The 24,346-nt window shown below is 42.5% G+C and overlaps 1 protein-coding gene across 1 annotated transcript in view; it reads left to right on the top strand.

Annotated features, from left to right (window-relative positions):
- Positions 1-24,346, top strand: part of SFMBT1 (Scm like with four mbt domains 1) — a 320,697-nt gene that overhangs the window by 94,809 nt on the left and 201,542 nt on the right. The window contains exon 5 of the mRNA XM_082266048.1: positions 2,901-3,141. Within this exon, the coding sequence (XP_082122174.1) occupies positions 2,901-3,141 (241 nt within the window). The remainder of the gene's footprint in view (positions 1-2,900; positions 3,142-24,346) is intronic.

Genomic DNA, 24,346 nt, shown 5'->3' with positions numbered 1-24,346 from the left:
TACAGGGCACTGGGCAGGTCAGGGTTAATGTGGTAACATCAATTACTCAGTGACAGTCAGTCAGTGTCAGTGTGGACTCGATCAGATTATACAGTGACAGACAGTCTCTCATAGTGGTGGTAGTAGGAGGCTGGAGGTGGACTAGTAGTAGCCTGGAAAGGAGCACAGCCACATACATACATTACTCACTCGTGCACTGCAGCCCGCCCCACACATTCAGTGAGTCTTACTCTCCTCCCTAGTTTTTTCAATGGCACATTCAGGAAGCCAATCACGCCGTGAGTAGCGGCACAGCGGAACCAATCAGGTGTGCAGGCACGCGTGATTGGTTCGCTGTGCAGCTAATCACAACGTGATTGGCTTCCTGAATGTGCCATTGAAAAAACTAGGGAGGAGAGTAAGACTCACTGAATGTGTGGGGCAGGCTGCAGTGCACGAGTGAGTAATGTATGTATGCTCACCGCTGAAGTGTCCCGGCTTCCCCTGCCTAACACGGAAGTCTGTGAGTCTTCCTGTCCTCCGAGTCCCTTCCCCCTGTAAATATCGTGACCTCGGCGATATGATTATTGCCTACGGCCACAGAACGATAGTCAATATCATATCGACTATCGTTCAGCCCTATTATTCGGCACAAAATTATTCGGCCTTTTGACTTATTCGGCCGAACACCGAAAGTGCTATTTTTTCTATTTTCGGCCGAATAATGTTCGGCCGCCGATTATTCGGTGCATCCCTAATTTTTATTAATAATTTATTAATTACATTTATTAATAAATTATTAATATTTTTATTCACTTTTACTGTTTTATTCCTAATAATTACAATCCTACAATATAAAAAATCAGATTTCCATGCAAAACAATGTTTTGACACCATTTTGACATTCAAATATACTTACATAACCAGACCGCCAGGGAGGTAAGTACCAGTAAAACAGCCTGTCACCCACCAGTAGTCTGTAGCTGAGGATCACTGCTTTCTGGAAGAATATGTATTTTTGCAGTAATTTGACACGTCCCCTGCTTACATGCAACTACAGCTGTGCCCACCTTCTGCCACATCATGCATGTTCTATATGAGGGAAACGCAGACTAGCAATGAGGAGAACTCCAAAACCATAACTGTGCAACCCTAAAGCTGGCCATAGTTTGTTCGAAACATGTATGAGCAAGCTGAATGTACCCAAGTTGATCGCGCGTTCAACTGGAGTACAGCAAGCCTGTCAGATTTTACATGTAATTATTGCTAGTGCCCCCTACCCCCTTAACTTGTTTGGTGGGCTCCAAAATAGCAGATTCTGAATAAAGTTGACAATTACAGTTGGTACCCTAATGTTGGATCAAAACAAATTCAGTAGTAGGGAAACTTAACTTTCTTTATATATTTAAAACCCCTCGTTCACACTGGGCGTATTATACCGTATGCCCATGCAGGGTAAGTTTACCCACATAGGAATGATGCACAGGTGTTCCTGCAAGCAGTCCCATGAATGTCTATTAGAACACAGTGGCTGCACGGACACAAAGGCTGTATCCCAATATGACAACATTGAGGGTGCAGGTCCCTGAACACAGTTAGTATGAGTTCAGGGACCCATAGCCGCTATGTCCCAATAGACTTCAATGCGGCTACCTGTAAGGGGATGCAGAACACACCCTACTCATTCACCAAAAAAGTGCTAAAGGTGAGTAAAAACACAGCCAGTTTTTGACAAGTCCTTTATTAAATAAAATTTAAAACCTTTTTTTTTAAATTAATGGGGCCATGTATCGTGAGATTTTGAGTGAAAACCTCCTTCCATCAGCAAGGGCATTGAAGATGAAACGTGGCTGGGTCTTTCAGCATGACAATAATCCCAAACACACCGCCCAGGCAAGGAAGGAGTAGCTTTGTAAGAAGCATTTCAAGGTCCTGGAGTGGCCTAGCCAGTCTCCAGATCTCAACCCCATAGAAAACCTTTGGAGGGAGTTGAAAGTCCGTGTTGCCCAGCGACAGCCCCAAAACATCACTGCTCTAGAGGAGATCTGCATGGAGGAATGGGCCAAAATACCAGCAACAGTGTGCGAAAACCTTGTGAAGACTTACAGAAAACGTTTGACCTCTGACATTGCCAACAAAGGGTATATAAAAATGTATTGAGATGAACTGTTGTTGTTGACCAAATACCTTTTTTTCCACCATAATTTGCAAATTCTTTAAAAATCAGACAATGTGATTTTCTGGATTTTTTTTCTCATTTTATTTCTTATAGTTAAAGTATATCTATGATGGAAATTACAGGCCTCTCATCTTTTTAAGTGGGAGAACCTGCACAATTGGTGGCTGACTAAATACTTTTTTGCCTAACCGGATATGCCAAATTTTAAAGCCATGTTTTGAAATTTGTTCATGCCAGTGAATAAGCAGCTATACAGAATATAAATCGACTGAAAATATTCACAATTTAGGATATTTTTATGGCAACTACCTCTGTTGAGGCTCCCAGGGATCATTCATGTTTGCCTCTTTGTTAAATTGCATTGTTTAGAGGGATGTATATTGTTGCCTTTCATTAAGACTCCATTCACATTGATCCGACTTGTCAGGCGACTTGTCAGCCTGACAAGTCGCGGTCCTCCAGCTCCCACTGTGTAGTACAGGAGCCGTTCTAATAGGAGCGACACAAGTCGCTCCAACTTAGAAAAAGGGTCCTGTACTACTTTGGGGCGACCTGGAGGCGACTTGCATTGACTTCCATTATGTGAAGTCTGTGCAAGTCGTGCCGAAGTCGCGCTGCATGCGACTTCACAGGTCGCCCCCTAAGTCGGAGCGACCTAATGTGAACGGGGTGTTAGTCTCTGCAGCTGCTGTGGTTGCACTATAATCATTTTTAAAGTATTTTCCTCTTTTGAAATTGACAGGTGGACACTTCAGTGGAGACTGGCTTGTCCCCAGGAATGAAATTAGAGGTGCCTCTTGGAACAGAACCGCAGTCTTACTGGGTTGCTACTATTATCACCACCTGCGGCAAACTTCTGCTGCTCCGATATGATGGATGCAAGGAAGATCGCTCTGCAGACTTCTGGTGCGACATTGTGACCTCTGACCTTCATTCCATTGGCTGGGCTGAGCAGAACAAAAAGATCCTCAAACCACCAGACAGTAAGATATAGTATTTATTTTTTTTTGTGGAATTGTGGTTTATTTTTATGATTTTCAGACTGAGGATTATTTTACATCAATTGGTTAAATCTTTAAAGTAGTAAAATGAGTACCAATAATGTGCTGCAAATAGCAACCATTCAGAGTTCAGTTTAATAAAGTTGGAGTAAAGCCCAGTTGGACCCTTCTAATTTATTACTATGTTTCAGTAAGACTGTATATACAGTAATGAATATGCCTTTTGTTTATGTATTTTTATCAGCTAAATGTGGCAGCAAGGGTTAAGAAAAGCCTTTGCTGCCAGCACATAGTTGAGTCAGACTGCTGCTTTTACACACCCAGCTCTCCTGGGGTCCCACATACTCAACTGAACACTGCTCTAAATATCCTGAGCAGAGTTGTTGTTTAGAGCAGTGTTTAGGGAGGTATGTACCTCATTTACACTTGTATTTTAAGGGGTGGTAAAAATGGTCAGCTAAGATGTTTTTTAACTGCCCCCTACAACTACTCCCCCTTTTGCCGCAAAAGCAGTGGAAGGGGAGTACATATGCTGCAATGCGGCAATTATTATCCATATTGCGGTACTGCTTGCTGAATATGACCCATTCAATGCACCGCTACTGGGGGATTTAAGGGATTAAAACAGGTGGTGAGAACGTTATATGAATTCCTCCTCACCATCTGTCGAATGTGGCTCACTCTTTAACAGTGTTAATTTTGGTAGCAACTTTTGATTTCGTTTTAGTCTTTTGACTAAAATGCTGTTTTACTTCTATTCCCATTTTAGTCATCTGCATATTTAGTCGTCTAAAATCTCTAGTAAATTTTAGTCAACTAAAATCGAATGTGTTTAATGACATTTTATTGCATTATTTAAGCATTTCTCTAGAATTTCAAAACTCATACACTCCTGGAGTAAAAAAAAAAAAAAAAAAAAACACCTAATACCATGTTGATATTTTTGGTGAGGTTTAAACTACACAGACACAAATTTAGCCATTCTATAATGTCTTTACTCTGTAAAAGCGAGTTTTGTTACAAAAATATTGCTTTTTTGAGTCACAGCTTCATTCCCTGCTTAGAGTGTATGCTACTTTTCTGTTGATTTAAACAAACTAAACCTGAACACATATATTTTGTTGGCCCTTGAACAAGTAGCCCACCCACTCACTTCACAGTCAATTAAATCACTGCGGGCAAATGCTTGCACGGGTTGGACATACCAAAGAGAAAGATCCCAAGAGTTATAACTGACAATACGAGTAATATGGTGACAGCATTTAAGCAAACAGCAGCAGAAGAAGAACCATCCAGCTCTGGTTTTAAAGACCCCCTCATGACAGAAAGTGACTGTGAGACTGAGCCCAAAATGAATGATCTTTTACATGATCACAGTCGATTATCAAATGGGTATGAGATGATTGATCTTGGGGCTCTCTGCTCTACTGGTGAGTCTTAGTTATTTTTCCACTTTATTTGTATCTCGTGTAAAACTATTCCCATAAGATGCTGAACCGGACACCGTGTGTGGTGTCCTCTGGTACATACCTTGTGGTCCACATGATGGAGCAGAAAGAGGCAAGAGAATGTTAAGCGAATCTTTGATAAACCAAGATCAATAGTGAACGACTTAAAGTCTTTCATAGCAGCACAGAAGATATTGGAGCAGTGTGGCCTTACTCTTTTAAATGACTGCCCCTCGCGCTGGTCAAGTAGTACTACTATTACATTCAATGCAAGACTCTTCCCAAACTGAAAGAGTTGGTCTGCCAGATCACAAACATGGGATGGGACAGCTTGCTCCCTAGTTAAATAGAAAAAGCTTGCATCATTGCATGACCAACTGCTGCCTTTTGCAGAGCGGAACATACTAAAACCCTCACAGAGTGACACCATGTCCCTGCCCTCTTTGATCTACTTAGCCACCTGAGGACTTTAAACAGAACACTATCTACCAAGACCTTGCCACAATTGCACAGACAATGAAAGAGAATGTGAACCAGCATTTTGCTTCATTCATTCTTGGATCCAAGTAACTGATTTTTATTTTACTATGGCCTCCTCCCTGGCTTCAGTGGCCTGTTTTTCCTTGGAGTAATTTTTGTATTTTGAAGCACTTTATAGAGCAGTGCAATCATTGGAGGTTTTCTATATCTGCGGGGTTGAATTTAGGGGGAAAAAATCAGTTATTCTGATTTTACTTTCTCACCCCACACAGTCAGCTCCAAGTTGCCTTTCTATAATATACTACATGTATGGCCCTTCCCAGGGCTGGCCTTAGGCCTGTGCCGTGCAAAAATTGAGAGTGCCCCTCCCAGTGACCACATCCCTATATATATATATATATATATATATATATATATATATATATATATATATATATATATATATATATTTATACAGGGATGCTGATAGGGCAGTACAACCGGCCCCATTAGCTCCACAAGGGGGCCCAGGCAGCAGTCCAGTTATTTTCTCCATGATAAAAAAAAAAAGTAGGATGTCGCAAACACTTTTACTGGGGTGTACGTGGGGGGTATAATTATATTTTCCTGGGCCCCATTAAGCCAACAGAGGGGCCCAAGAGGTGAGTGCAATAGAGGAACTTTTTTCTTATTTTTGGGGCGCATGTGTACAAAGCGCCGTAGTCCAGTGATGATCTGCTGCCATATAGTTCCGGCAAGCCGGCTGCCACTGCCCACTGTGTTCCCTGGCGGAGGGATATTACATTGCTCTGCTCAGCTCCCGCCTCCCGTCCTCAGCCTCAGGTGCTGAGACTAGTGTGAGTGAGGTGACAAGCGGCTCAGCAGGCGACAGAGGAGCAGGACAACGTGGCTGCATTGGACACAGTGAGTGCAGAATAAAGTATAGAGTCCTCACCTTGTCCTATGATTTTCAGCATGAAAAATCACACAGGCTGCCCAGTCAGCACATGCCCTGTCACAGTGTGTCACATGACTGTTAAGTGCTGTCTTTGTTAACTTATGGCTGTACTGAGTGTTACAGACTGTAACACAGTACAGCTATGATAAAGTTAGCACCCCCAGCAGCCAAGTGACACACTGACAGGGCATGTGCTGCATGTGTGATTTTCATGCTGAAGATCATAAAACATAATGAGCTGCTACTTTACACTTGCGTTGGGGGGGGGCAGTGAACGTGCAGCTGAGCTCTGCCTTTAAACCCCCCCCCTCAAATAATCCCCCTTAAATGCTTCCTGCTCAGTGATGTACAGGTGACGGAAGGGGGTCCCTCCCGCCAACGCTTTTACTAGGTTCTCCTAAGCGATGGGGGAGCCTGTTAAGCAGGCGACCAGCAGCATTCGCTTGCTGGGACACAGTGAGAGGAACTGATGTTCTTTCCACTGTGTGACGTCAGAAAACGGAAGCGATGAGGATTTTATCATTTCTTTTTTGACACATGTAACCAAGCCATTACTGGCTTGAACAAGCATCTGGTCAAACCGATCCTGGTTTGATTGGATGCTTTGGAGGCCAGAGGAGAGATTTGGGGTCTAACCGAGCCCAGATCTCTCCATAAAGAGGACCTGTCATGGCCCATGCTATCGCAAGGGATATTGTTCATCCCTTCTGATAGCAATAAAAGAGATAAAAAAAAGAAAGAAAAAGAAATGTAAAAAAAGAAATGAAAAAGAAATGTAAAAAAAAAAAGAAAGTTGAAAAAAAAATAAAATGTAAAACTTTTTGTTTAAAGCTCCCGTTTCCCCATGCTCATGCGCAATTGCGAATGCACACGTTAGTCCCGCACGTATATGTAAATGTTGACAAACCTGCATTTTGTTTTAAGGTGGGGCCAGGGGTGGATCGAGGGTGGGGTTGAAGGGGGCCCCGTCAGGTAGGTTGTACGGGGCCCCATAATTTCTAACAGCAGCCCTGTGTATATATATATATATATATATATATATATATATATATATATATATATATATGTATATATATTAGTGGGATACTTTATAATATAATTTATTTTATATTTTAGTGAGATACTTCATTCAATGTACATAAATAAAAAATGATGTTCTCAACAAAAGTTAAGTGTGCTGTGCTTATCTTTGTATGAACTTCGGTATGAGTTGTCTGCAAATGAAGCAAGTTTGTTGTATTTTTACCAGCGAGTGTTGATGTATATGGTTTAAAAAGGGTCTTGTTGTCCTTAGCATCAAATGTAAAATACATCCATAGATCTTCTCTTCTCTTTTTACCAGTCAGAGATGCTGACATTTCTGTATAGTTTGTGCAGCAGTGGGGAAGCATACATAGAATTGACTCACTCCTTGCCTCGGTGAGGTCTGGACATAGGCGGTGGGGAGGCCTGCAATGCACAGTGCTCTGGACGGTCTGAAGACAGTGAGGGGGCCTGTAATGCTGCACAGTGCTCTGGACAGTGGTCTGAGGAGGTCTGTTATGCTGCACAGTCCTTTGACAGTGGTCTGAGGAGGCCTGTAATTTAGTGCTTTTTTCCTCAGAGAAAAGATGCTGTCTCCACCCCCTACCTACTCCTAGAACCGCCCCTCATCTCCACCCCTAAACACCTTCTAGCACCTCCCTTTTTTTTTTTTTTTTGAGAACAGGGAAGCAAGTATCGATTGGGGGATATATAAGGTAGTCTGTATGGAGTTTGTTAATAAAAAGCAATTCAGTTTCACAAGTTAAAAAAAAAAAAATCACAAGTTAAAAAAAAAAAAAAAAAAAAAAAGCAATTCAGTAAAATGTACAAAACATTAGAAATATCCAGTGCTTACCAAAGTAAGCTCTGATACACTTCCGGATACTACCGTATCCAGCAAGAGATGGTCGCCGATGTCCAGCAAGAGATGGTCACCAATGTCCAGCAAGAGACAGGCCACTATCCAGGCAGCATTATTAGATAGCCAAACATGTCCTATATTTATCCAGCAGCAACATTGACAGTTTAAATATTTACCAAACTCAATGTTTTTACCTCAGGCAGGCATGTGATGTACCTCAGGCGGTGGGAAGTCAGAAGTCTCAGGACAGGACACCACATGGCAGCTCTTCCTCACAGGACCATCGGCTCTGTTACAGTGCAGCTGATATCACTCTGCCTTCCACTCTTAGGCTTCTTTCACACGGTCCGCCTCCGCAGGCGGATCCGTGTTGCTCAGCGGGGATCGATCCGCGATCCCCGCTGAGCCGGGCGGATGACAGCTCCGTCTCCGCTTGCAGAGCGGAGAGGGAGGTGTCTCAGCACCCGCTGCCCTCTATGGGGGATCGGAGGAGAGCGGACCACTTGTCCGCTCTCATCAGATCCCCTCCGATCCGATTACTGAACGGATGGAAAAATAGGGTTTCCATCCGTCCAGATTTCAGCACAGGATCGGATGCGGATGGCAGCGGGTGTCAGCGGAGGTGACCTCCGCTGACAACCGCTGCCCCATAGAGCTGCATGGAGGATCCGATCAGATCCGCCTAAAAAACTGACAGGCGGATCTGATCGGACCGCCCGTGTGAAAGAGCCCTTTAGCCTGCAGCCGGCACTATAGGAGCTGTGTCGGCTTAGGCGGCCACCAGCCCACTCCGTGGCAGCAGAAGAATAAAGCAAGCTGAAAAAAAAAACAAAAAAACATTTCTGCTCCCTGGCAAAGGTGCCCGAATGCCTTTCAGGCAGAAAAAAAGCCCTGCCTGTAATGCTGCACAGTGGTCTGGGAAGGCTTGTAATGCTGCACAGTGCTCTGGATGGTGGCTGTAATGCTACACAGTGATCTGGACGGTGGTCTGAGGAGGCCTGTTATACTGCACAGTTCTCTGGATAGTGGTATGACAGGCCTTTTATTGCTGCACAGTGCTCTGGATGGTGGTATGAGAGGCCTGTAATGCTGCATGTGCTGAATAGTGGTCTCAGGTCTGAGGGATGGCCTGTAATGCACAGTGCTCAGGATGCCTGTGGTCAGTGGAGGACTCTACTGCACACACAGTGCTCTGGATGGATGGTGGTCTGAGGTAAGGCCTCAGGCATGTATTTGTAATGTACACACAGTGCTCTTTGCTCTGGACGGCCACCATTGTAAGTGGGGAGTGGGACTCTCGTCGTGAGGCCTGTGATGCACAGTGCTGCTCTGGACTTGGAGGCCTATAATGCTGACTGCACAGCCTAACTGCTGCTAAGGGAAGCACACTACGGACTTGAGTCGCTTGCTGGGAGCGGAAGCAGGTGGAGCTCCGTGGAAACTGGAGGTTCACGAGGTTAAACGTCCCTGCCTCGCATTTTCATTTAGTTTTAATTCGTTAACGAAAACGGAATTGATTTTCGTCATAGTTTTCGTCAGTGGAGGAAATTGTGGTGTACTTTTTGTTTCATATAGATCCAAAAAAGTTCAGCGCTCTCCTTCAATAAAGTGAATTCAAATTCTAGTACATAAATAAATGTGAAAATCGTGTACAAATCATCTATACTGTATATAATTAACGTGATTCCATCTTTTCTTTTAAATATATATAGTCCATCATATGCAGTCCCATACACTAGAAATTCTTCAGGAATTGCCTCTGATCACCACAGTACCCTTTACCCCACCTATGGATGTCTTCTCACCTGCTTGAATGGACCTCGCTAATTGAAGGAGGCCTATATGCGCTTTGCAGTGTTCTAAGTGGCACCGCTCCCACTGACTGTACCCTCCAAATCCGTTGCTCTCAGCCTGGTGTCAATCATATAGGAGACAAGAGGAAAGAACCATAGTGCAAATCGCTTATAAAAAGTATTTATTTCCATATACAAATTCGCTCACATTTCAGAAGTAAAAAATTAGCAATTCACAATACAATCCTCTGCATACACAGCTCCACCTAGTCCCAGTGTGATTACGTCATCACCCACCTCACATGTAGTGCACAATGGACTTTCTCAGAGGTTCAGGCTAGTGGACTGCTGGACACTAGCCTGAACCTTTGAGAAAGCCCATTGGGCCCAAAGCGTGATCAGGTAATCACGCTGGGACTAGGTGGAGGTGTGTATGCAGAGGATTGTATTGCGAAATGCTCCTTTTTTACTTCTAAAGGTGAGTGGATTTTTATATGATAATAAATACTTTTTATTAGCGATTTGGACCATGGTTATTTCCTCTTGCCTCCTTTATAATTGACACCATGCAGAGAGCCACGGATTTGGAGTGTACAGCCAGTGGGAGATGTGCCACATAGAACACTGCAAAGCGCATATAGACCTCCTTTAATTTAGTGAGGTGTATTCAAGCAGGTGAGAAGACACCCATAAGTGGGGTGAAGGGCACTGTGGTGATCAGAGGCAATTGAAGAGTTTCTGGTGTATGGGACTGCAAACTTTTTTTTTACTTTGTCACGGACATTGAATCATTGGATGATGGACTGATAGATAGACTCACAAAAGTGAGTACACCCCTCACATTTTTGTAAATATTTTATTATATCTTTTCATGTGACAACACTAAAGAAATGACACTTCACTACAATATAAAGTAGTGAGTGTACAGCTTGTATTACAGTGTACATTTGCTGTCCCCTCAAAATAACTCAACACACAGCCATTAATGTCTAAACCTCTGGCAAAAAAAGTGAGTACACCCCTAAGTGAAAATGTCCAAATTGAGCCCAAAGTGTCCATATTTTGTGTGGGCACTATTATTATCTAGCACTGCCTTAACCCTCCTGGGCCAGAGGATGCCCCACAGATGCTCAATAGGGTTTAGGTCTGGAGACATGCTTGGCCAGTCCATTACCTTTACACTAAGCTTCTTTAGCAAGGCAGTGGTCATCTTGGAGGTGTGTTTGGGTGTAGTTATCATGTTGGAATACTGCCCTGCGGCCCAGTCTCCAAAGGGAAGGGATCATGCTCTGCTTCAGTATGTCACAGTACATGTTGGCATTCATGGTTCCGTCAATGAGTTGTAGCTCCTCAGTGCTGACAGCACTCATGCAGCCCCTGGCTATGACACTCCCACCACCATATTTGACTGTAGGCAAGACACACTTGTCTTTTTACTCCTCACCTGGTTGCCACCACACTCACTTGACACAATCTGAACTAAATAATTTTATCTTGATTTCATCAGACCACAGGACATGGTTCCAGTATTTTGAGTCCTTAGTCTGCTTGTCTTCAGCAACTGTTTGTGGGCTTTCTTGCGCATCATCTTAAGAGGCTTCCTTCTGGGACGACAGCCATGCAGACCAATTTGATGCAGTGTGCGGCATATGGTCTGAGCACTGACAGGCTGACCCCCACCCCTTCAAACTCTGCAGCCAAGCTGGCAGCATTCATATGTCTATTTCCCAAAGACAACCTCTAGATTTAACGCACGTGCACTCAACTTCTTTGGTCGACCATGGTGAGGCCTGTTCTGAGTGGAACCTGTCTTGTTGACCCGCTGTATGGTCTTGGCCACCGTGCTGCAACTCAGTTTTAGGGTCTTGACAAACTTCTTATAGCCTAGGCCATCTTTATGTAGAGCAACAATTCTTTTTCCAGATCCTCAGAGTTCTTTGTCATGAGGTGCCATGTTGAACTTCCAGTGACCAGTATGTGAGAGTGAGAGCGATCACACCAAATTTAACACACCTGCTCCCCATTCACACCTGAGACCTTTTAACACTAACTAGTCACATGACATCGGGGAGGGAAAATGGCTAATTGGGTCCAATTTGGGTGTCACTGGCTTCATGCAAAGTAAATATCTCCTAAACGGTGCAGGCTTACCTATTGGTACAAGTTACAGAGGAAGCTTTACTTCCTCTTTAATACACAGGGATAGCGCGGAAAGTTTTTTCACATTTATGTACCTTTTTTGTTTCGTTTTCATCACCATAAAAAGGCCGCTGACAAGAAATGTTTTTAGTGAACAAAATTAACACTGTTTTTAACCACTACCCTACCGTCGCATTGTAAAATGACGTAGGCAAGGATGCTTGCTTCCTTCCTCCGGGCGAACATCATATGATGTCCGCTCGTTCTCGCTGCTCTCCTGCGCCCCCGGGGCGGGCAGCGTGGCGATCGGGGATGCGGCGTGTCCCTCGGGACACAGCCCATCACCGATCGGTGTAAAGAGCCAATAAAAAAAAATGGCTCTTTACCATGTTACATAGTTTGTCAGGTTAAAAAAAGACCTAAGTTCATCTGGTTCAACCAATAAAAAACAAAAACAATAAAAAAAAAACAGTAATGAAAACCCAACCATACAATCCTATATACACAATCCTATACCCACAGTTGATCCAGAGGAAGGCCAAAAAAACCCGAACAAAGCATGATCCAATTTGCTACAGCAGGGGGAAAAAGATTTGTTCCTGATCCCCGAGAGGCAATAGGATATTCCCTGGATCAACTTTACCTATAAAAGTACCCATTTATATTATGTACCCCCAGGAAAGAATCCAGGCCTTTTTTAAAGCAATCTAGTGAGCTAGCCAGAACCACCTCTGGAGAGAGTCTAGTCCACATTTTCACAGCTCTTACAATGAAGAAACCTTTCCGTATTTGGAGACAAAATCTGTTTTCCTCTAGACGTAAAGAGTGCCCCCTTGTCCTCTGTGTTTACCTTAAAGTGAACAACTCCACACCCAGTTCACTATATGGACCCCTTATGTATTAAAGCACGTTGATCATATCCCCCCTTAATCTCCTCTTCTCAGGATAATAAATTCCGTTCCTCTAATCTTTTCACATAGCTGAGCTCCTCCATGCCTCTTTCAGTCTCCATCAGTTTGGTTGCCCTTCTCTGCACTTTCTCCAGTTCCCCGATATCCTTTTTAAAAACTGGTGCCCAAAACTGAACTGCATATTACAGATGAGGTCTTACTAATGATTTGTACAGGGGCAAAATGATATCCCTCTCTGGAGTCCATGCCTTTGTTAATACAAGAAAGGACTTTGCTTGCCTTGGAAACCGCAGCTTGGCATTGCATGCTATTATTAAGCTTATGATCTACCAGGACACCCAGATCCTTCTCCGCTATGGATTCCTCCAGTTCTACTCCACCTAGTATGTATGATGCATAAATATTCTTAGCCCCCAAGAGCATAACTTGACATTTATCAACATTAAACCTAATTTGCCACATAGTTGCCCAATGAAACCGTGCATTGAGGTCAGCTTGTAAGTTGGAGACATCCTGTAACAAAGTTATTCCACTGCAAAGACTCAAATGGTACTTAATCACAGACCCTGTGTCATTTATAAAGATATTAAAAAGTAAGGGTCCCAACACTGAACCTTGGGGTACACCTCTGATAACCTTAGACCATTCAGAGTAAGAATCATTAACCATAACTCTCTGAATTCTATCATTTAGCCAATTTTCTATCCATTTACAAACTGATCTTTCCAAGCCTGTAGACTTTACCTTACACATTAGCCGTGTGTGGGGAACTGTGTCAAATGCTTTTGCAAAATCCAAGTATACTACGTCCACAGCCACCCTCTGTCCAAGGATTTACTTACCACCTCATAAAAAGAAATCCGGTTTGTTTGATAACTTCTGTCTTTCATGAATCCATGCTGTCTGTTTCTTAAAATATTTTTCCCAGCAAGAACTCATCTATGTGGTCTTTTGTTAAACTCTCCAGTATCTTCCCGACTATAGAAGTTAAACTAACAGGTCTATAGTTACTTGGCAAAGACTTTGATCTCTTTTTAAATATGGGCACCACATTGGCCCTACGCCAATCCAGTGGTACTATTCCAGTCCTTAACAAGTGCCTAAAAATTAGAAGGCTCTAAAATTACAGCAAAATATATAAAGGTACGGCGCTCAACAAGAAATGAATCAAATTATGTAAATTTATAAAAACCACAACGTGCTTAATAGTGAACAGTGAAGTAAAATAAAATGTGTCGAACTCCAGTGCTCAATCAATAGGGAGTGATAATAAATCAATTAAATATATCAAGTCTCTAGTGCTCAAAACATCAAACCGATAATCCAAATATCCGCAGCGGATAGGAAATCTTAAACTTGATAGGAGTGTGTATTCCTTTAAGCCTCCACCTTCACTCGTTCACCCAGTGCAAGCAAATCTTATTGCTTACCAGAAATATGGGACCCCTTGATTATAGGGGGTCACATAAGCGTAATCCTTTCAGCATATACTCGGACCAGACCGTATAAATCTCACACCGATATATATCCACATATAAATTGGCACTTGATGTAGAAAACACTTTCTTAGCTGGAAGAGTGTGTAGCCAAACCATGGTTTTAATCAGAACCGTGACATAAGTGGAGAAAGAAAGAGGCTCTCATGGTGCAGTACCTCATATTAAATCGTTTAATAGATTTAAAAATGCACTTACTACATCCAGATAAAAGTAAAGCCTTTAGCTGTAGGAATCGCGGTGACAAGGGATGGGAACGCCGTTTCCGCGTTCCACCTGCGATCCACCTTGACCGGAAGTTCCTCTGTGGTTACGATCTCACGTTCCCGACGTACGTTTCATAAGTCCGTGCTGACGTCATCAGGGGAACTGATGAATCACGGACTGATGAAACGTACGTCGGGAACGTAGGATCGTTTAAAAAAGTTTAAAAAAAATCTTAAGGCTTTAGAACTACTATAATTTCTGAAATCAACCTTTTGGGGCGTGTCTTCTTACCGTCTGAACTTTTATTGTTGGCCAATGAAAATATTGGGCAACCATATTAAATAATTGAGGAAAAGGAGAAGCAGTTCCTGAAGCCTAACTTACCAACACTTTAGAAACCCCAATCGTTCAGAAACTTGTTTTCATAGTAGCTGTTTAGATTGCCTAAATGCCTGAGGGCCACATGTAGCTCTTTGGTACTCATTATTGGCCATTGGACCCCAGTTATTAGTAGTAGATGTGGGATCATTGATTTATTAAGAGGGAATAGCAGTTATCTTATACTAGTCTTATGGAACATGTCCTCTGTCTTCTGCAGCGTGGCATCAGTTTCCAATCACACCTATAGCACACATCCTGATCTTTGATCATCATTTCCTCTAGTATGTTGACAATCTTTGACAGCCCCCTCTAGCATCGTATATAGTGAACATTCTGGCCCCTTTCACACGGACCGCATTTAGTTTTACTCAGCAGGTGATCCATCTGCTGCTTATGCTGAATGGACACAGCTCGTCCTGCACTATGGGCAGTCGGATGTAAACGGACCAGGTACATATCAAATTGATATTCCTGCGAGCTAAATAGGTCTAGCACTTTCCTATGGGTATTGCAGCGAGCACAGCACTCTCTCTAAAGTGTATACGATCAAAATAAATTTAAATAATGCCGCGCAATATAAAGTGCTCCAAGAACATATATGTGTATATATATGTACAAAATATAATCAACGAGTATAAAAGGTAATAAATTATTATATAAATAAAGTGCATTCAATATTTATATGGTGACAATAAATAATAAAGTGCATTCAATATTTGTAGTGACAATCAATCATCAAATGTAAAGTGCATAACGTGCCTATATAATCAACAATAAGTGATTATAAATTTTTTTTGAAAACCATATTCACAATAAATTGTGCAAAAAGTGCCTGGTGCTATTTTTCAGTGCTGGATATTGTACTTCCCACAGACTTCTTATGAATAGTCCATTAAAACTGTGCATCCAATAATAGCCTCTGTAGTGACCTCCACCGCAAGGAGTAGAGGTGAGAACCCAGACACACAGGATGTTGCGGTGGAGGTCACTACAGAGGCTGGTATTGGATGCACAGTTTTAATGGACTATTCATAAGAAGTCTATGGGAAGAACAATATCCAGTACTGAAAAAAAGCACCAGGCACTTTTTGCACTATTTATTTTGAATATGGTTTTCACTTGGATAATTCACTTATGATTATTAGTTTTCAAAAAAAAAAATTATAATCACTTATTGTTGATTATATAGGTATGTTATGCACTTTACATTTGATGATTGATTGTCACTACAAATATTGAATGCACTTTATTTATTTATTATCACCATATAAATATTGAATGCACTTTATTTATATAATAATTTATTACCTTTTATACTCATTGATTATATTTTGTAAGTATATGTATGTTCTTGGAGCACTTTATATGGCGTGGCATTTATTTTGTCCATGTACACATGACTGCCCTCTGATCTGGCAAGATGGAGGGAAATGTATCCCCTTTCATTTTTTATTTTTTTGCCGGACCGAATTGGAACAGGTGGTAGCCAGGTGCATAACACGCATAAGTCCATTTTATATCTGTTGCTCCTTAGAGGGGAATGGAGGAGGGTCCTATTGGGTCCAGCTAAAAATCAGACAGCTGGACCCAATCAAACCTCTTGTGTGAAAGGAACCTTAATATGATCCCTTTGATGTAGTCAAGGTTTGCTGTTCAGGCCCCCTATGCATAATTTGAAAACCACTGCTTTTAAAGGGTACATATACATAAAAAAGCAAACCCATTATAGCCTATGGGACTGCAGGGTGTATTCATTAAATGGAAGAGGGTGCTGGCTGCATTCTTGGTACCATGGATCTCCATTTATTTTCACTATAACATATTAAGAGGCCCTGTGGGGGCATAGATTTATTTCTATTTTAAGTCTACATTTACCCTTTAGGCAAACAGTCTTTTTTTAGTTCAATTCAGGATATGCAAATACAAACGTACTACAAGAAACAATTTGCGATGGATGAGTAGGTACAATGGAAGTCCACAGTAGATGAATAACGGAGAAACCGGGTTTACATCTCTCCTAGTAGCACCGTTCATTGGACTGGCATAATATGGGAGACTCGGTTCTGCACAGTTCCGCACAGTGGCTACCTATATGTAAGCTTAGAAAACGAAGGACCAGAAGGTGTTTATAGAGACTATGTTGATGGATTATGTACAGGTAGGCCACAGCGGGAGGGTTCTCCACACAGTACAGGGAGAAAATAGCCTTGTGTTGGCATAGGGTAATTGGACCCTGTGTAACTTGTTTTGTGGTTGTATGAATGTGAGTTAGAGACTTTAGATTGTAAGCTCCTTGTGGGCAGGGACTGATGTGAATGTACAACATATATGTCAATATATAATATAGATTAATGAAAATGTATGGAAGAAATGCCAGGTTCCCAAAAAGGGGGGGTCATAGAGTCTGATGGAAGCGATATTCAGAACTTAGAGGTGGTGGGTAATAGAGTAGGAGTATTGGGGACCCATATGCAAAGGTTCATTTCATGAGCGGGTTTGATGGTTGCAGGCTGAGAGGGCATTTTGTATAGAGACCAAGTGTTTGAAGCAGAGGTTGTGGAACCAATCCTATAGCCTAACAAGCACTGAAGCGGTGTGATATTAGGTAAAGGTTAGGGGCATCTGCATCCCCTGTAGACTTGGGGAAGACTAACTTTGTCTGAAGCACTTTGAAAAAAAATGTGAGGTTCAGCAACTGGAGTTGTCAAGAAACAAAAAAAAAAAGTCGGGGACTACTGTCCAGTTTCAAAATGTTTGCTGAACCACAAGAAAATTTGCGGTCATACTGTATATGTTTACGTGCAAAGAGACTTTTTAGTAGCACAAATATTTGTAGCTCTCTTGAGGTCATTCCACAGCATCTCCAGGCCTCAGGGCCTGGACCACGACCTCTTGCCATCGTTGAGGGGAAAGTTAATTCCCAAGTTTTCCAATATATCCTGCATAATGTCAGGGTGGCTGTCCTCCAGCTGAAGCTTAGTGGAATTTGGGTGATACAGGAGGACAGTGACCCTAAGCATTGTAGAAAATCTACCCCAGGCTGGCTTCAGAAAAACAAAATGCACCTTTTTGGAGTAGCCCAGTCAGAGCCCAGACCTTAAATTGGTAGAGCCGTTGTTGAGTGACCTCAAGAGAGCTGTTCACACCAGACATCCTACAAATGTGTCTGAGCTGAAGTAGTTTTGTAAAGAGGAAAGGTCAAAAATTCATCCTGAAAGTTGTGCAGGTCTGATAAGAGCTGCCAGAAGTGTTTGCGTTAAGTATTTGCTGCCAAAGGAGGTTCAACCAGCTATTAACACAAAGGGTTCATTTACTTTTTCCTCCTTCACTGAGAATGTTTATTGGATGTGTTCAATAAAGGCACAAGAAATTAGAATTATGTGTGATCAGCCTAAAGTGATTGTAAACGTTCACCTTGTAAAACAACCCATTCCATTTAAAATAGAAATGAAAGGCAGAACATGTTTGTATAGATAATAAAAAGAGATTATAAATACCCCCCCCCTTTTTTTTATAAGTGATCACATTCCCTCTGTGTTCAGCTGCATAAAAGCTGGAGGGGGGAGAAGCAGTGGCACACTGAACTCCCCAGTGAATGGCTGTGCAGTGGGGGCGTGATCATTGGAGAAGAGCACACCGAGTTTCCAACTAGAGAACTGACCACGCTGTGCTCTCCTGCTTAGTGTGGTTCATTTTTAATAGGGAAGCAGAGGGACTGGCAGTATCATCAGAGAAATTAAAAAAGAACTGGATTCTTTCTCATACAACTACATGCTACAGCAAGTGTTGAGATAACAAACGCTTTAAGTACATTGAGGTTGAATTATTAAAGGCAAATATACTCTGCATTGCAAGTGCAGCTGCTCTAGATCTGAGGGGAAGCTGTGAAATAAGGGGAAGCACTACTGATTTATATCATCTAATGTACAAGCAAAAAAGCTGTTTTTTTTTCTTGTTTTTTTTTTTTAATTCTCTTGCATGTGATTGAGTATTCTTTGCAAAGTGAAGCTTTACCTCCTTTACTAGACAGGCGCCAATCTAAGTGCAGTAGGAAGGTTTATTAAAGCATGACAATATACACATATATACTCACAATGGAGCAAGTATGAAGGGCAACATATTGTTGTGCAATCATGTCCGTCCGTGAGAAAAGTTTGTCAGGATGTCTCCGGCAGTCTCTAGTGCTCCACTGCAGCCGATAGATGTCGGCGCTTCCTAGTGACTGGGACGCAGGGGTAACATCCGGCGTCACTCCCCGGTCGTGATAGCGTGATGACAGCCTGAGGAAGGAGCGCATGCTCCGTAAACACATTGCCGCCTACGTCATCACGCTATCACGTCATGACCGGTAAGTGACGCCGGATGTTACCCCTGCATCCCAGTCACCAGGAAGCGCCGACATCTATCGGCTGCAGTGGAGCACTAGAGACTGCCGGAGACATCCTGACGAACTTTTCTCATGGACGGACATGATAGCACACAATATGTTGCCCTTTATACTTGCTCCATTGTGAGTATATAGGTGTATATTGTCATGCTTTAATAAACCTTCCTACTGCACTTAGAGTGGCGCCGGTCTTTTCTCCACAGTATCCCTCAAGTTTTTCTTCTTACTTGTGGCAGAGTAGCCTTCAGTGTCACGGACTTCTGTATACATATGGACTTGAATATGGACTTTTTCATGTGTATATGTGTATCAGACACTTTTATTGTTTAAGGTAGTAACCGCTGGCTTTCTTATTTCACTTGCGCCAGTATACATATATGTTGTTCGTTTACCTCCTTTACTAAACTCTGGAGCAACTGCACAAAATATTTGCCTTTACTAAATTAACCCCATTGTGTTTGTCTATTGCTGTGACATAGGTGAGGATCAGATCAAATTTAATGGCAATTTACTGCAGAAAACCAGTTCATTCCAAGGGGTTCACATACTTTTTTGACACTGTAGATCTGTGACTTTACAATGGTGTTTGTAATGTTTGCAAGCTTATTTGTGTTTTGTTTCCTGTGTTAGTAGGCGTTTGTATGCTGCTGACAGGTGTTTGCATTACCATACAAGTATATGGAAACGCAAAACCTACTTGAAGCAGGTTAAAAGCAAGTCAGGATGCAGTCAACTGCAGGTTAAAGTATTCTGACCACTAAGACCGTCTTCTTTCTCCTTTTGGCTAATGAATGGGCATGCTTTCTGTGTGGTGTACCAATACACACATAAATGTGATATATCATCAGATCATGCGCTGATCAGACAAACTCTTCCACGGCTTGCTGTGGTGTTTAGACTTCCAATGTGAGGTTGTTGCAACTCCTCCTTGTTTCCACTGGGTGGCGGACTATAGTCAGTTCTAAGGCTGCAGAAAGGAGACAACAGCGCACGACCGACCTCACGTGATAACCTTTATTAGACCACATAACTTAATTAATTGCACTCACATATCTTAAGATCATGACAGGCGCATCAGCAATCTCCTTCTTCCCCTGTCCCTCTCGGATGGCCCTCGGTCCGCCCTTCGACCAGAGTCCGCTTGGGACACCGCAACTCCTGTGCCCGTCCATCTCCAGCCTCCCCGCCAGGTACCAGCGTGCAGATCCCAATGTGCCTGTGCACAGATCCGCCGGCTAATCCCAACTGCGCATGGGCACCTCAGCCGCGGCCTCGCTGGAAGCAGAGTGAGGGGTAGGAAGGAACGCAGGGCCATCCGAGAGGGAGAGGGAAAGAAGGAGATTGCTGATGCACCTGTCATGATCTTAAGATATGGCAGTGCAATTTATTAACCTTCCTAGCGGTATTCCCGAGTGTGGCTCGGGGTTAAATTTCAGTGCCAAAAGCGGTAACCCTGAGCCACACTCGGGGTACTGCCAGAAGCATCGCTGGATCCTGAAAGAGGGGTTACTTACCTTTTCCCCGGGATCCGATGTATGCGGGCGGTGTGCGGCCGCGGATCTTCCTCCCGATGCTCTCTGTGCCCCGGCTTCCGTCTCCTGCCACGTGACGTTCGCAGGGGGGGTGGAACCGGCGGCAAATTCAAAAAGTTAAAAGCACAAACACACTGATACACTGTAATCCTATTGGATTACATTACTAAAATAAAATAAATTGACCTTAGACTGCCCCCCAGTGCTTTCTCTATTGCCCTTCCTGCATTTTTCCTGTACCTTGTGTCTGGATACTGCAGAGCGACCATGGCATCAAAAAAGCGTGCCGCCACCTCAAAATCGGTATATGACCTGCTGGAGAACAGCGACAGAGATACAGAATCGCTTGCAGAATGGAGTTATAGCAATTCGTGGGGAAGTTCGTCATGATTTTTTTGGCACGGTTATGTCGGAATACAAATTTTCGCTCATTATGAAGTATTTGCATTTTACAAATAATGACGAATTTGACGAGACTTCTCATCCAGCTCCAAAGCTCAAAAAGATTTGGTACGTTTATCAAATCATTTTGAAAAATTTCCAGTAGTCCTATGTGCCAGAAAGACATTTGTATAGACGAAAGTCTAATGGCCTATAAAGGAAGACTCAGCTGGATACAGTATATTGCGTCCAAGAGAGCACACTTTGGGATAAAGTAATTTATGCTATGTGAATCCTGCTCTGGATACATTTGGAATTCAGTCCTATACACCGTAAAGGAACAAAATTCAACGAAAGGTTCAGCAGCTATGGAATGGCAACCGCTTCAGTTCTGACGCTGATTGAACCATTGCTGAATCAGGGGTACTGTGTCACCACAGACAATTTTTATACATCCCCAGAACTGTTTGAGTTCCTTCTACACAACAAGACGGATGCGTATGGGACTGTTAGAGCTAACCGGCATGACATGCCCCCAACCTTTGCCAACAAAAAGCTAAATCCCGGAGAAATAGTTGCCTGACAGAAAGGAAAAATGATGGCACTGAGATGGCGCGACAAAAAAGATGCGTGCCTGATGAGTATCATCCACAACACCGCTACTGTCATGGTACATACAAAAGGGGGAAAAGATGTGATGAAACCACAACTAGTAAAGGATTACAACACCACCATGGGAGGTGTGGACAGAGCTGACCAGACCATGACTTTTTATCCGGCAATGCGGAAACAACAAAAAAAAATTATAAAAAAATATTCAGGCATCTTCTTGAACAGTGTTTGTGGAACGCATTTATTCTCCTAAAAAAGAAGAGTGACAGGCCTGTGGTTCATGCGGACTGTGTGGATAATTGCCGAACTGATATTTCTCAGGCACCAAACACCAATGGCTGTAAGTAGATCCGGACGCCGTGCTGCTGGTGTTGTGAACCCCGAATGCTTGACTGGTCGTCACTTTATGGACCACATTCCACCAACAGAAAAGAAGCCTGCACCCACAAGGATGTGTGTGGTTTGCTATTCCAAATGTGACGACACTGGAAGGAAAATCCAAAAAGAAACGCGGTACTATTGTCCTGACTGTGACTTTGGACTTTGTGCTGTACCCTGTTTTAAAATGTTCCATACCCGGGACGTTTACTGAAGCAATATGTCTACTAATATTACATCCTTGTTTGGCCAAAAAAAAATGTCAGTGTTTTTGATTACGTTATTTACTATAATTTATTGAATAAAAAGTATTATTATTATTTGTTATTTTATAGTTATTTATTATATTATAAGTTAGGATTTTGTGTTTCAAACTTTATCATACCCAGGATGTTATAAAGAAGAACGCACAGTAAAAAAAAAAAATCATATATAAATGGTTGGTTTGGGCTGCTCATCCTTAATAATTACTAGCAAAATAATGGTACCGCTTTCAGCACCTAAAATCCGCAATAATCATACCTGCAGGGAGGTTAAGTTATGTGGTCTAATAAAAGTTATCACGCGAGGTCGTCGTGCGCTGTTGTCTCCTTTCTGCAGCCTTTTTTCTGTGTGGTGGAAGACTCTCCTATTACCTGTGTCTGAGAAAACCTGCCTGCAAAAATAGGTACTTGCACAGTTTAGAAGCACCCGTTAACCTTCCTGCTTCTCCCCCAAACACCACACTATCTATGAAAGTCTTTAGTGGTGGTTCACATTGCTGCGATGCGGGAACCCTGCGAATCCACTGCGGGTTCCCGCATCACACCCGACTCGCAAGCAGTTCATGCCATATGTGAACTGCTGGGAGTGTCAATACAATGACTCCCACAGATTAGTTTGCATATCGCAGTGCGTACTGTCAATTTGGACATGAATCGGATCGCATAGGTGTGAACACCCATGCGATACGATTCTGGTGCGGACCAAAAAAAAGGGTCCTGCACAACTTTGGTCTAAATGCGATGAGAATTGGCTGAATTTGCATCGCACAGACATCGCATGTGATCTGCAGAGCAGTGCGGTGTGAATCACATGCGATGTCTGACATCGCTTTAGTGTGAACCCGGCACTTGAGTAAATATAAAAATGCAGCTAATGTTTTAAATGCAAGTTTGTTGAAGGGAGATGAGTGTTTCTTGCTTCAAGGGAACATCTTGCCTTTTGTTTTTGTTTTGAGGTTTGTCCCTGAATCGTGAGTGGCATAAGCTCCAGTGCCTGCTAATGAAAGTGTAAAATGAGTTATAGTATTTTGTGACCCTAAGTAATAACAACATCTGAACGATGCAGTTATTGCTTGGCAAGTGGCTTGCTATCTACAGACCTATTCCCTTGAGTCAGCTGTGTTGTAACCACACAGTGCCCAAGGCAAGGAGAGAAACGCTTTTTTTTTTTATTAAGCTGGCACTGCTCTTAAATGGATAACCTTCTAGTTACGCCTTCTCATATCTAGGTAACAGTGATTAGGGACTAATATATAATTTTAATGGAGCAGAGATGTTTGCATTCAATCAAAAACTGGAGGAAATCTTTGTTACCCCAGCCAAACAAGTACATTGCAGCTTTTTTTTTTTTAATTTGTTCAGGATATAGTATTAGGGCTAGGGTCACACTTCTGCGCGTGGATGTGGGAATTGCAGCGATTCCCGCAACCACCCACAGTGAAAGCACACCGCTCTGTGCGGAAACGCGCAGAACTGCTATTCATTCTGAATGACAACCCCACGCATTTAAAAACACAGTGAGGGAACCGCAGGGAAATCACATGGTCAAAAAGACCATGCGATTTCCCTGCGGCCGCACTTCTGAAAAGAAGCATGCACCTTTTTTTGCGGAAATGCTGGCACAGTAGCCCATACATTTTAATGGGCTGCCGTGCCCGAAAAAAATTGTAGGTGTGAACCTAGTAAAAAACGAAATCAGTTAAAAACCATCTTTTCATCCAGTTTTCCTAAATCTTTCACATATTAGATTAAGATCACAAGGCATCAAGGCAAAAAAAATTGCATGTACCCTTCATAAAATGTATCAAAGTATTACACTGGAAGTATCTGGTAAAATAGTAATTTTTAAAATCTGTATTAAACTAAAAGAACACATTTATTCAATTGAAGCTTAACATAGAACAAGCTATCCTGCAGGTGTAGCATTTAGAGGGTTTAGACAAGCCATTTGATCTTG

This window comes from Pelophylax lessonae (genome assembly GCF_965119305.1).
Source record: "Pelophylax lessonae genome assembly, chromosome: 8".
Taxonomy (NCBI): Eukaryota; Metazoa; Chordata; class Amphibia; order Anura; family Ranidae; genus Pelophylax; species Pelophylax lessonae.
The sequence above is the reverse complement of the archived record's forward strand: the minus strand, read 5'-3'. Positions and strand labels throughout refer to the sequence as shown.